Here is a 13,153-nt window from a genome sequence, read left to right on the forward strand (position 1 = left end):
TTTTTAAGGAAAAAATGTAGGCATAGATTCATTAACTAATCATAATATTTACAACATGTGGCATAAGCTTTAACCTATTGTTTCGACTCTGACAAGTGAAGCAACAAAAAAATTAACCTAAAGACAATACACATCCCAGCAAAACAATAACTTCACATTCTTATCTCTACCATCTCCAAGCACGCCTGCTCTATACAAGAAGTATAACAATAATATACATAAACCAAGCTGTACAAAACGATCTCCAACTATCGGGTTGTGCTCTATACAATTCCATAGTTACGTAAGATGCTTCAGAAGAGAACAGCTTGTAATTAGCGGCGTCCTCCTCTCCAGCGTTTGGTCAACTACACTTTGCTAGATGGTTGTAGCAATGCAATGTTGATATCCTGTCATGTCAAGTCATAATGAATGAATTCATCAAGTTGTAATGTTGAATCTAACCAGACTTAACAAGTGTTCACAGTCAAAGAATCATCATCTTCTTCATGCTACCTACACACAAGTCTTGTTTTTGATGAATTGTGTGCAAAGTTTGCTTAATTGAGAACTTTGAAATCCAAAGTTTTGTAGGCAAAAGAATTTGTGTCGGTAGAAATTGGCAACTAAAAAATTCCTTGGTACTCGATTTAAATGAAAAAGGTTTTGAAATTTGTATCAATGTCTAAGGTCCAATTTTATGAAAGACGATGAGTTACGTTCGAGGTAAAAATAGATATGTTTTTCCCTTAGACAGAGCATATATGGAAGAATTAAAAATGTAACTAAAGATTATATGATATATAAATTCCCTTTGAAGGAAAAAAGATACAAAGATAGAACAAACCTGGCCATTCCCATCTCATTCTTCATCCTCAAGATCAACAATCCTAAACTTTCTTCCCGTTGTACGATACACACTGGGAGACACTTCATTGTCTGAATCAGCAAACTCATCTTCCATGGCCTTTTGCATCAAATCATCCATACTGACACGGCCAGCTTCAGCATCCTTACCTTGATTTTCCGTAAAGTCATTCAAGTCAACATCATCTGAAGGCGGTCCACCAACCCCCATAGTGTCCAAGCTTCTGGCTTGGTTTCTATCTTCCCTGAAAAGAGAACGTTTGTGTTAGCGATGTTCATATTAATTAATGGTATGAACGGAGTGAAAGAATTTACAAGGTCTTTTCCTTAGAGACCAATTAAAAAAGGAAGATGCACAAGAACACCAGAAGGATAAACAAAAAAGTACCAACTCAGCATGCTCAGACGCTTAGGATCTGGAAATAGTGAAATGGTTATATGGTTGCTAGTTTGATATAAGAAATGAGTGTTGGATTCGAGACAATTATTGCGGAGAAAATCTTACATTTGCATGGACCTTCCAACAGCTACACCTTCAGATTCCTCATCAATTAGTATGCTCTGTGTTGAGATGGAACTGGGCGTTTCAGTTGACTTTGGAAGATGCTTCCCTTTTTTCCTATACTCAAAAGATGTAATGGATAAATTGAAAGGAGTACATTGGAGAAGAGTCATATGAGTTGATAACTTCAATTTTACAAGTATTATCCCATATTAGCTTCAAAAATGAGTAGACATCCATCCTAGATAATATTATGGCTAGGATACCATAATAATGAAAACGAAAAGAGCTGGAGAAATTTTTTTAAAAAAATGATGAGAGAGGAAGAGAGTAAACTTGGAAGATGGTGATGTCACTATTGTGAAATGATGCCTGAATTTCTCTCTAACAGTCTAATAGAAGTTAATTAGTTGAAACTTGTTGACTCCCGACTAAGGACATATTACATATTATATTGGATTATCATTCAAGATATGAGAACATCTGAACAGTAGATGGTCAAGCAAGCGTGTATATTCACCTATTTATTAATGAGAGCAATGTCTCATCATCACTTTCAGATTCCTTATCAATAGCAGATTCATTACGATCCTCATCACTTGACCTTCTCTTACGAGAAATATACAAACCCAACTGCTTGAGTTTTCGGGAAATTTGGGCAGGAGTGAATTTGTTATCAGCATCCAGCGCATTTGCAATCATAGAACTACATCTCTTATGGTCTTTAAACCTGTTAAAACAAGCACGTTAGTTAAGGATATATGAAAACTAAAAAACATTAGACTGAAATTATAGCAAGCAAAGAATCCAATAAAATAACTTACTGCTCATATAAAGCTCTAATCTTCTCTTCGTGTTCTTTATCAAAAGCAAGAATTCTTTTTCTAGTGAGCCTGCGCCATGAAAAAAGACTAAGGAAAACCGACCAGTTGTGACATATCGAACCTAAAGTTTAAAGTTGTACAGAAAATCTTTTTCCGAAATGCTGGCAAGAAATAAATTAGAGCACACAATGTTCTGATGAAATGGTATAAACATTCATGGGCACAAGCAATCATGCTAGCAAAGGAAGGTCAAATACGTACGAAGGTTGATTCAATGAACTTTTCCCGAAAACATTTGAGTTACGTAGTTCTTCTCCGTTGCTTTCTCCTTCAAGGTTTTCAGAAATAGCAGAAAAGCCTTCATCAGCATACTGCCTCTTCTTTCTTTGAAAAACTTTCAAACCCATCTGTCTAAGCTTATTGGAAACCTGGGCAGGCGAAACTTTGACATCATTATCAAGATTCTCCGCAATAAGTTTGCTACAGTTCCTGTCCTCCTTGAATCTGACACGTTTTTTAAAAAATAATGTTTAAAATAACAATTCACTTCCATGAGAATGAAGCGATACAGTAAATTTTAGCAATGGGATAATCCAAAACAATTTTGCTATGTGCAAACAATTACCAAGGTCACTGGACAATAAAAATCAAAGGGCGAAGGCATAAAATAACAGTGCACAATAAGAAAACGAGTGAAATCAATGCTTACTTCTCATAAAGATCTTTAATTTCAGTCTCCAGTGCCGCATCAAGAACAAGTCTTTTTCTTTTAGGAAGCCTTTTGGGCTTATCATCCATAGACAGCTCACTGCAATTAATCACCAGAAAAACTGAGAGGCAAATAAAAAATGTAAAAGAAGAAGAAGAAGAAGAAGAAGAAGAAGAAAAACGTACTTTTCATTGTGTTCTTTCCCGTTCATCTCATCATCCAAGTTGGTAGATTCAAGACCTTTCTTGACTTCGTCGGACTTTGCTTCACTGTCAAGTTTGAAAAAAGGTGATCTTTTCCATCACATAACATTTTTTAGTAAAGAAACAAACGTTCAGTAAGACATTTGTTATCCTAGGATTCTTTTGCAGTATTACCATTCAATAAAAATCTTCCATCATTAATAAATTATGAAACTCTAGTAAACTGAAAATATCACAAATTTTCAATCTTTATACTGATGGTATCAGATTCTACTTTATTTTGCCTTATCATCACTTTTATTCCAGAGAACGATCGTTAGAAAGTAAGTAGATAAAATGTTTTCATTAAGATCCAAGTCTTACCTATGAGATCCAAACTCGTTATTGGTGAGCACAACATCAGCTTCATCTTCACCAAGTGCATCCGCTATGCTTCTGGGAGTCCAATGCTGGCCTGTCAATGAGCCATTTTCATCACCGCCTGTAAAGTTTTCCTCCCTACTTCCTTTCTTCCAGCAGCCAAGCTCATGCACTAAGTACTCAGCGTCAATATAATGGCATTCTTTTCGGGTCTTCCAAAACAGAATTTCAACAAAAAGGAGTGGCTGATTCTTTATCTTCCGTAGCATCTTTCTCACCAGACTCGTCAGGAAATCAACTACGGTAGCATGTTCCTTGCATGGACTTGACTTCTGTTCAGATAGAATATCATAAAACGTGGGAAGGACGGATAACTGCAAAATAAAAATGAGATTAGGTATGCATGCATAAGATCTTTTAAATAGTGGTTAGACAAAAGCAATAAATCAAATCTTAACCTGGTACAGCATTGGGGAAAGCTCTAAATCCTCAGTGATCTTCCGCAAAATGCATATTATGTAATGGTTTGTACTAGTAGCATTGCTCTTGTAAAACTTAAGCAACCAGCATATCTTCTGAATAATGTTGTTGTTGGCAAAAGTAGACACTAGACTTGATACTTTAAGATCAACCTCCACAATTCTATTTTTCTGTTCATCACTAGAAGAGTCGGCTGTGCTGTAACCATCATTCAAATTTTTGTCCTCTCTCTGTGGCATACTGCCTTCAAAACCTCCCGAGTTTAAGTCTAAAGGTTCAGGTTCGTCAGCATTAGCAGTAACAGATATCTCTTCTTTACCATTAGGACTCGTTTTTAAGTTACTATTTTCACAAACATCAACATCTGTTGATTGCTCATTATGGGTTATGGCCGTTTTATTCTCTGCTCCCTGATCTTCTGACTGTTTGTTGTCCCCATTATTTGCTGACTTTGCCTTTCTTCCCCTCCTTGATTTTTTGGAAACCTTAATACAAGAATTTCCTTTAGCAAGAGCACAAATAAATAATTTTACATCTAGGAATTTGACTGAGTAGATACAAAGACAAAACGCTAAGGAAGAGACCAATAAATTTTGTGAATCAAGCTTAGGCCATCGAAGTTTTGGCAATTAATATTTAATAAAAAAGAAAAATGTGCCTATGCCACAACAATCACAGTATTTAATATTACAACATGACTGTCAAAAACACGAAGATGGTCTCACCAATACCACAGTAAAGAAAGCTTCATTTTTTACTATTAACCTACTTTATTGGCAACTTTGTATCACAAAAAACCTGTGAGTAAATACCAAATTCCGATGACTTATTGCTTGAATTGAAGAATGCTTACTCAATGGCATTATATTAATCATTTTCAAACAACAATAATTACCAGAAGTATGCATTTGACCGATTACCCAAGCATGTACATACATTGGCAGTATGTCTTAAGAGAAAAGAGCAGGATGTTTTTTCATTGAGACGAGGCTAATTTAAATAACAGGACACCAGAGAAGATTTGTCATTGCTGACACCAGGAGAACCAAAATGATGAAAACGGGTTTCAAAATACTGTAAAAGAAACCAAACCAAGTTGGAGGTTGTCCAACAATTTAAGAAACATAGAGCATTACCCGAAGTGTTCCACGTGCTTGGAGGTTCTCCATAAGTTGTACGACCTTGTAGACCATCTCAACTAAATCTGCAAGATCACTGACCGGGGAAACCCATTGGTCATAAATATGAAACAGAAAACACGTCCAACTAATATCTTCAACCCTCCCTTTTAGGACTTTGCACCTACTTTAAATTAATCTCAAAGCATGTGTGATAACAAATAGATGAGAAGTGAATACCAAGAGACAATAAAATTTGGCTAAATCAAAACTTCTTCACAAAATCTGCTTCTATCACGAATAATCTAAGATACTTTCCAAACATAAATTCTATATAATCTCTGTCATCCCATTTAGCCATAGAACCATAGCGCTTTTTCCAAGCTTATGTTCAGATCCTCTTTAGCAAAATTATTAAAAGCAAAGAACAAATTCCAAAATTTCTTGATGTGCTGAAGTGTCAGTCCCCCCAATGAATCTTTCATAGACCAAAGGTTTCGTCCAATATCCTTCCATGGAGACTGCTTTGTAGATAAAGTAAAGATAAAGCTCATTGCCATGTCTATAGTTGAGATCATACATTGGACTTCCCAGAGAAATATTTTGCATTTTCTATAAGCAAATTCCTTTCGACGTGACTCAAAACTGAAAGAATGTAAGAATGCATTCGCATATGCATAGAACTGAAAACAACATCTAGGACACATGTCAAGGAAAATACCTTTTGGGTTGTTTGTGAGTGTTGAATGACTTGAGCAAATTTAAGAGGAATTGAGTCATCCCTTGATCTGTCTGATCATAAAATAGTTTGTAAAGTAGAATACGAGCTGTTTGAGGTTCCTTTGAATCTTCTGGCAATAATTTTAGTACCAAATCTAGCATGCAAATCTGTACAAGGAGAAACTCTTCATTATGCTCGTGTGACATGACATCCTAATTCCAAAATATATGTTTTCTTCAATTGTTTTTATATCCATGAGTGTTCAAGCCAGCTTAAGCACATTGACTAATCTCACAAGACAACCTGTCTAACCCTACAACATTTGAATGCCAAGAAAACTCGTAGAAAATTAATTTTTTGGTAAGTGACCACCATAGATTATATGTTTTCTTTAATTTGAAAATCTTATTAAAAAGTTAGTCTACTATACGTAAATATATCTTTAAAGGTAGTCAGATCTTCTAAATGCAAGCAAGCAATTTTTTCTTTTAAAAGAAATCTTAAACGACTAAAACCTCTGGATCGGAAAATTTATGACTTTACCACCGCCCAATAGTAGAAATATTTGTACCTTTTTCACGATTCCAAATGTAAAGTTTCTGAGATATATTTGTTTTTATTTTTGGGGGGAGGGGAGCCAAATTTATAAGAATTTCACCTTCCTTTAGACATTCAAAAGTACACTCTAGGCTCCATGTTATCAAATATTACCAACACATGCCTGCCTACAATGTCTACGTACATCCATCATCCCAATACATTCTAGTAACTGGCATTGGTCAAAAGCAGTATTGAGGCCAAATGGTAAAGGGTTAAGCTATAATTCCAATTTTCAAATCAAGTGGACCTATATAGTTGAAAAATAACTACATGTATGACTCTTTTTCTTTACAGCATTGCTTACGCATGAGTAGGAAAATATTGGAAACAAAGATAGAATCACAAATAGATCAAACTGATAAGCTTAACTTCTTAACTGTTCACGAATAGTGAAACAGACAAATAAACTTATAGAATAGTGACAGGAAGCAATCACCATATTTTTCATCAGAGAGCCAGCAGCAGACAGAAACTTAAAGTCATTAGTTTCCTTTAAGCCTTCAAATGCATAACGCCATTTGGAAACAACTAATTGAAACATTGCCTCGTTCATTGTTGCTGCTATTGGGCCGCACATGTTACCTTGGAAAAATGTGGAATCAGCATGTTCCGTTTGAGCCTCATCAGTCTCATCTTCAATTATCTGTACCCAAGAAAAACAAAAGGGACTGAGAAGCTCGTCCAAGACTAATTAAGTTGAAATGTGGTTATAAACTCCAACCCCTAAGAAGAATAAATCAAGTAGGTAAAAGAAAATTGATGAACTACAAAAAGCAATATGAAATCTATTGAACATATGCTATCCATAGGCATCCAAAACAATTAAATATGTGATTGCAAATATTTTAAATTTGATTCTTACCTTTGAAGTTGAAAACTTGTGATATTGGAAAGAAATAGCAAACTGTGCAACCTGAAAAAAAACCACCACATCGTTGTTCTGGATGGAATGATGTTCCTTTTCAATATCTTCATGCACCAACTGCATCAGCGCTGAAACCAATTGGAGTAATTAGGATTTTTCATCTTGGTGAAATCGTATGTCAACAAGATAACTTAAAGAAGAAAATAACAGAAATTCTTGAGACAGACCATTGTAGCCGCCCGAAAGAAACTGGTTGATAAAATCATGAAGTAACTGCAGAAGTTTGCTGTTTTTCGATGTTAATCGTCCAAGATCCCATGCAATTTTTTTAATTGGACCTCGACAAACTTTAGGTGGTTTAAGGCTGGTAGAAGTACTCAAAGATGGTTTTCCTTTGAGTACTAACTTTGAACCATCCTGCCAGGAAAAGACTCCATATTTAGTCAGGACCTAAGATAAAAGTTTTCACAACCGAGCATTAGCAGAAAGAACGGTTTGTACCAAGGTTTGCCGAGTAAAAGTTCCACTAAACTGAGAATGGCGGTTCAAATTTTGTAATCTAGAAAACTTTCTTCTATCTTCCTCCATCATAGATTTCAGACTATTGACAGAAGATACTGTTTCTACATTTTCCTGAGATTTTACGAAAATTCTAGTTAGAACAACAGAGTACGGGTATTAAACCATAAATTTTAAAATGCCGGCTATTACCTATATTTCACTTTTTACATGGAAATCATAATAATTAGGCCAATGTAACTTGATTGATATATTAGCATGTAGGTAAGAAGTAGCTTATCTTACTGCAAAGTCTAGTTTTACTTTCTTGACTAGCTTGCTGCAATTTCTTCTCGCAAACGTGATCTTTTTCTTTTTTCTATTATTTTCGTTTATTGTTGTAATTATTGTTATTATTACTATTTTAGATAAGAAGAGATGAAGAGAAGTAAATTGACCTCGCTGCTGTTTTGAGGCACTTTCGCAATTAACTCAGGCTCTTGGCCCATAAATATGTAATAAAATATTTCCAAAAAGACTAATTTGTCTTGACGGAGATGGCTGCAAGACCCATCAATGTGCTGCGTCATCACCAATATTATGTCCATAACATTCTCCCGGAATAAAACTTCCAAAAATTTGTCTCTCAGCAATATTAACTGACAAGCTGATCCATCAGCCTTTTGCTGCAATGAGATTTCTTGAATAGCCAAAACATTTCGGAAGAGTGTTATAACCAACTGCAACAATTTCCAGTCATCTTCTGAGAACGTTCCACTGTTTGTAGAAGACAATTCATTATCTCAATCAAAGGGATGCAATAGTCAAACAGAACAAAGTAAAGAAAAAATAAAAGTTATGGTCAAAATTCGCCACGACGATGATAGCCACTAAGGGATATAAATGCACAATAACAAAAAAGATGTGATTAAACACCGAGAATTTTAAACCCCGCTCACCAATCCAGATTTTCCAGTGGACTCTCCAGAAGTGAAACAATATTGGCAACAACATTACTGCAAGTGATTAAAGACTTCAATCCCCATAAATACTCGATCTGTTGTGCAATGTCACTTGACGTGGGTTCGATAGGCATTGTGAGGAACACCAAAATCTTCACTGAAGGATCAAAGAACAACAAAAAAAAAAAAAAATGAAACTTTTCCGCCAGATAATTGGCAAGACGATCCCTTTAAAACAAAATCACTACCTGCATTTAAGACTGCATTACGATCATCTTGACAGTACTCAATAATGGGTATCAAATCTTTACCCACAATGTTCCATTTACAAACGTGCTTAAAAACATCGCGAGTCTGCGGGTCATCTCTCCTCAAGAACCTAAGCAAATCCTTCAAATTATCTGAATAATAACGACAATAACATTAATCAACAACCAGCCGTGTAATTTACCAATTTGGGGAAACTAGAGCTTCATCCCCTCGTAATATCTTCAGACACAGACGGAAAAAAATTAGAGATGTGAATTGACATACCCAAACAGAACTCGCTTTTGGAGTAACCAATCCGATTGCCGTAGTCATCCTCCTCGACGATTCCAATACCAGCGCAAATAACACATAGCCCATCTATCTCCATCTCTCAAGGAACAGTTCACTGAATAAGGATTTCAAGCATAAGAGCTTTGCAATGAAAGAGACAATTGGACCCAATGGAAATATCAAGTTCGAGCTTGATTGGGAAAGTGATAACGCGAAGTTTTAGGGTTTCTTTCGCGCCAAATCTAGCTTGCGAATTTTCCCGCGCAATTAAATTGCCTTTGTGTCGGGTGCACGAAATTATGCTGCAACCTACCCAGGTGGCATAACAGGATTGGTTAGACTTTCCAATTAAATTTGTTAAAGTCAAACACAAAATAAGTTCAAGATCTAATTCTTACAAAAAGATTTAGCAATATAAAATCGTCCTCAAATTACATATTTATCATTATTATCACGTTCATATGCATTTTTTTCTCAAAATTTATCATCAAGCCATATAAAAATTGATTTTGGACGAATAATGTGGTGAAAGATGTCAATTACATTTTCGAATTGAAGTGAATAATAATATTACTTAATTATCTTTAAAAAAAATATATTCTTAATTGCGTTTATGATTTTGATTAATAGAAAGTTAAATTATTTGAAGGTATGATTGATATTTTTCCTTAAAATTATATTCAATAATCTACTTATTTATTTATCAAATATAAAATAATACAAATAGAGTAAGGTAATAAATAAGTGACATAGAGAGTAATAGTTTCTTTCAAATTTATGTTATGTCCTAAAACCTTGGATTAATATGAGCTTTAAGAGGCTTTTTCATAACAACGGTGAATTCCATTTTCTCTGATAAATCAACTTCTTCTCCTTCCACAGCTTTCCACTCAAATCTCCAAATCAAATTTGCTACAAAATATTCCAAATGAAGCATTGCCAAGGAAGCCGCTGGGCACATCCTCCTCCCTGCTCCAAATGGCATCATCTTAATCTCCTTGTTTCCCGTGATATCAAACGTCGTCGAATACCCCGCCTCCCGGCCTCCGTCGTCACTCATGAACCGCTCCGGCTTAAACGCCATCGGATCTTCCCATACTTGTGGATCCCACCCCATTCCCACTGCAAAGATACTCACGATGCCATTCTTAGGTATGAAATAATTCTCAAAAATTGTATCTTCTTTCACTGCATGTGGTAGAATGAAATGCCCTGGTGGATGCCTTCTTAATCCTTCTAGAATCACAGCTTTCAAATATGGAAGTTTCCCTAAATCCTCTTCCTTCACCTCCTCCTCCCTATATCATACATAAATATATATATAAAACGATTAGACGAATGGAGAGATTGTTCTTCTCAGTTGTAAATATTGATATTCAAAGATTAATAAATATACCGTAATCCTCCATTTTTTTTTTGTACTAGATTCCTTTACTCCTTTGATCTCTTGGAATAGTTTTTCTTGAATTTTTGGGTACTTCACTAAGTTCGCCATGATCCATTGCATTGACGTGGCGGTAGTGTCCGTTCCGGCATTGAGAAACTCCGAACATAAACTCACTATTTCTTCGTTCTTAAGCTTTCTTTTCTCGTCGATGAGTTGTAAATCGAGTAGCGTATCAACATACGATACCACAAATTCTTCTTTTTCTTCTCCTTCCCTTTTTGCTCTTTCTTCTTTTACCTTCTCTCGTGCCTTGATAAATGGGACTAGAACCTAATTTAGGATCGAGAAATTAAAAATGATTAAATGTGATGAACAATAACCAATATCTATTTAAGTTTTTGGGTAATTGATAACATAAAGTTTCATCTTGAATTGAAGTAAAAGGAGAGTTGACCTTTTTCTGTCTATTCTTGATTTGTAAATATTCCTTCCAGCGATTTCTAAGCAAAATCTTCATCAACTTAGGCCATAAATTAAGTAGAACAAAACGTTGAAGATTCACAAGAATATCACGCTGCACTTCTTGAATTTCCAAGATTTGTGTCTCATTCAACTTGTCTCCAAAACACATCAAAACCAACAAACAAAACATAGCAAAATGAAAATGATCAACAGCAACTGCGCCACCTTCGCATCCAGATTGAGCTGAAAGGCGAGCGATGAGGATGTCCAGAACCCACTTGCGAGCCCGAGAATAAGCCCTGACACGTGAAGGGTGGAGCATCTCCATCGCCAAGTTGCGGCGGAGAAGGCGCCAAGTGGGGCCATAAGGAGCAGAAGTGATGTTGTCAAAGTTGGTAGAAGCAGCGACCCTGCTGATGGAGACGGCCCGAGGGCGGTCGGCGAAAATGGCACCGTTTTGAATGAGAGCCTTGTGGGCGATGGAGCGGTCGGAGATGATGATCATGGCGGGAGAAGGGTCGAAGTGGAGGGTGAGGAAGGGGCCGTATTTGGCGATGAATGAACGTAATGTAGATTCAAGATCAAGAGGGGACTGGCGGAGCCATAGGAAGTTATAAATGATAATAGGAAGTATGAAAGGGCCTGGTGGGAGCTTGTAAGGGCCATGTCTAGAAGGGAAAACAAATAACTTCACAAGAAAGGAAATGAAGAGAGAAACAATTGTGAAAAGAATCCACTTCATTTTTCCTCTCTATGTTAAAACTTGAAACCTAACATGTGTGTATATATATATATATATATACACAAAACATTATTGTGTGTCATTTTCTCTTCCCCATTTGTTGGATGCATGTAGCTATAAAGTACATTTTTTTTTTGGGATAATATATTTTTTATTAATGTTGAATTATTTATCATTGATCTTGAGATGTGTGTTTGTCTTTTGTTTAGTTGAAAACCAACCTGAGAAGATCCTAAACATACATATTTAAAGTGAAAAAAATGATTATTAGAAATTTATTAACGATTGGTTTATAATGTGTTTTTTTTCGATCTTTTTCAATTGAGATCGACCCATAAATCCAAACTATTGATATCTTTTTATTACTAGATGGAGTCTTTAGTCATCATAACAAAAATCGAAATAATTATATATATTAAAGTAAAATTATATTGCATTCTTGGATTGATCTATTTATCTACGAGCTTAAATTCTTATAAATAACTAGAATTTTTGGAGAAATTGAAGATTACATGGAGGGGGTTTTTAAATGGTAGAGAAGCTTAATGTTTTAAAAATCTAGAATCCCATAAATTATGGATCTAGAATGTTTGTGTACTAATTAAGTTGAATTATGAGTAGGAAATTTGGAGAAGAATATGAAAGATTAAGTAAGATTTGGAAAAGTGATTATTTGGCATTCTTTTTATTCAAGTTTTGAGTTCGATCTCGGTCGGAAATTAGGATGTAAGAACTCTTACCGAGAGTAAAACATATACAAGTATTTAGAGGCTATTTCTTCCAATTTTCAATTTTAGAAGTCATCTAGTGCAAAAAAAGGAAAACTAAAAGATGAGGGTCAAATTGGTTGTATATCATAAAGTGGCAAGTCAGTGAAAAATATTTTTTAGTACAACAATTGTGTGATGATGAAAGATACAAATTCTTCATCTATAAAATTGAAGATTATGTCAATTATTGTTGAGTTAAATTCACTAGTTTTGATGTAGGGATAATTTTATGTAAATTATGAAGAGGGATAATAGTCCAAAAAAAATATTTGGAAATAAATAAATAAATATATATATAAGAAAATGAAATGTTTTAAGATTTTAAATATGAAAAGTCAAATATAATGAAGGGTATATTGAGAATTTTAAAAAATACATGAGGGGAATAATGAAGTGTATAAATTATACTCAAAGATCTCTTCTTATAATATAGTAAAGATGACAGACAAGTTTAAATCCAAGGAATATCTACACAAATATATCAAATAAATGAAAATGTTTTTGGCATGTTCATTTCTTTAAGATATTCAAACCTTATAATCACATTATTTTAGTTCTTAATCA

The 13,153-nt window shown here is 34.9% G+C and overlaps 2 protein-coding genes across 2 annotated transcripts; both read right to left on the reverse strand.

Annotated features, from left to right (window-relative positions):
* On the reverse strand, positions 1-9,453 carry LOC103482934 (uncharacterized). Its single transcript, XM_008439333.3, has 20 exons — positions 9,223-9,453; positions 8,937-9,089; positions 8,686-8,845; positions 8,185-8,503; positions 7,730-7,861; positions 7,456-7,645; positions 7,226-7,356; positions 6,800-7,006; positions 5,764-5,930; positions 5,061-5,139; positions 3,903-4,409; positions 3,448-3,818; positions 3,067-3,150; positions 2,882-2,980; positions 2,434-2,676; positions 2,173-2,241; positions 1,869-2,078; positions 1,352-1,465; positions 827-1,091; positions 1-389 (listed from the first exon to the last, which is right to left on the reverse strand). The coding sequence occupies exons 1-19, from the start codon at positions 9,323-9,325 to the stop codon at positions 842-844; spliced, it is 3,588 nt and encodes a 1,195-aa protein (XP_008437555.2). The 5' UTR covers positions 9,326-9,453; the 3' UTR covers positions 1-389; positions 827-841.
* Positions 9,454-10,015: 562 nt separating this feature from the next.
* Positions 10,016-11,828, reverse strand: LOC103482935 (cytochrome P450 89A2-like). Its single transcript, XM_051089594.1, has 3 exons — positions 11,070-11,828; positions 10,649-10,945; positions 10,016-10,525 (listed from the first exon to the last, which is right to left on the reverse strand). The coding sequence occupies exons 1-3, from the start codon at positions 11,817-11,819 to the stop codon at positions 10,016-10,018; spliced, it is 1,557 nt and encodes a 518-aa protein (XP_050945551.1). The 5' UTR covers positions 11,820-11,828.
* Between the last annotated feature and the right edge of the window lie 1,325 nt (positions 11,829-13,153).

The sequence above is a fragment of the Cucumis melo genome, chromosome 9, assembly GCF_025177605.1.
Source record: "Cucumis melo cultivar AY chromosome 9, USDA_Cmelo_AY_1.0, whole genome shotgun sequence".
NCBI classification, from domain to species: domain Eukaryota; kingdom Viridiplantae; phylum Streptophyta; class Magnoliopsida; order Cucurbitales; family Cucurbitaceae; genus Cucumis; species Cucumis melo.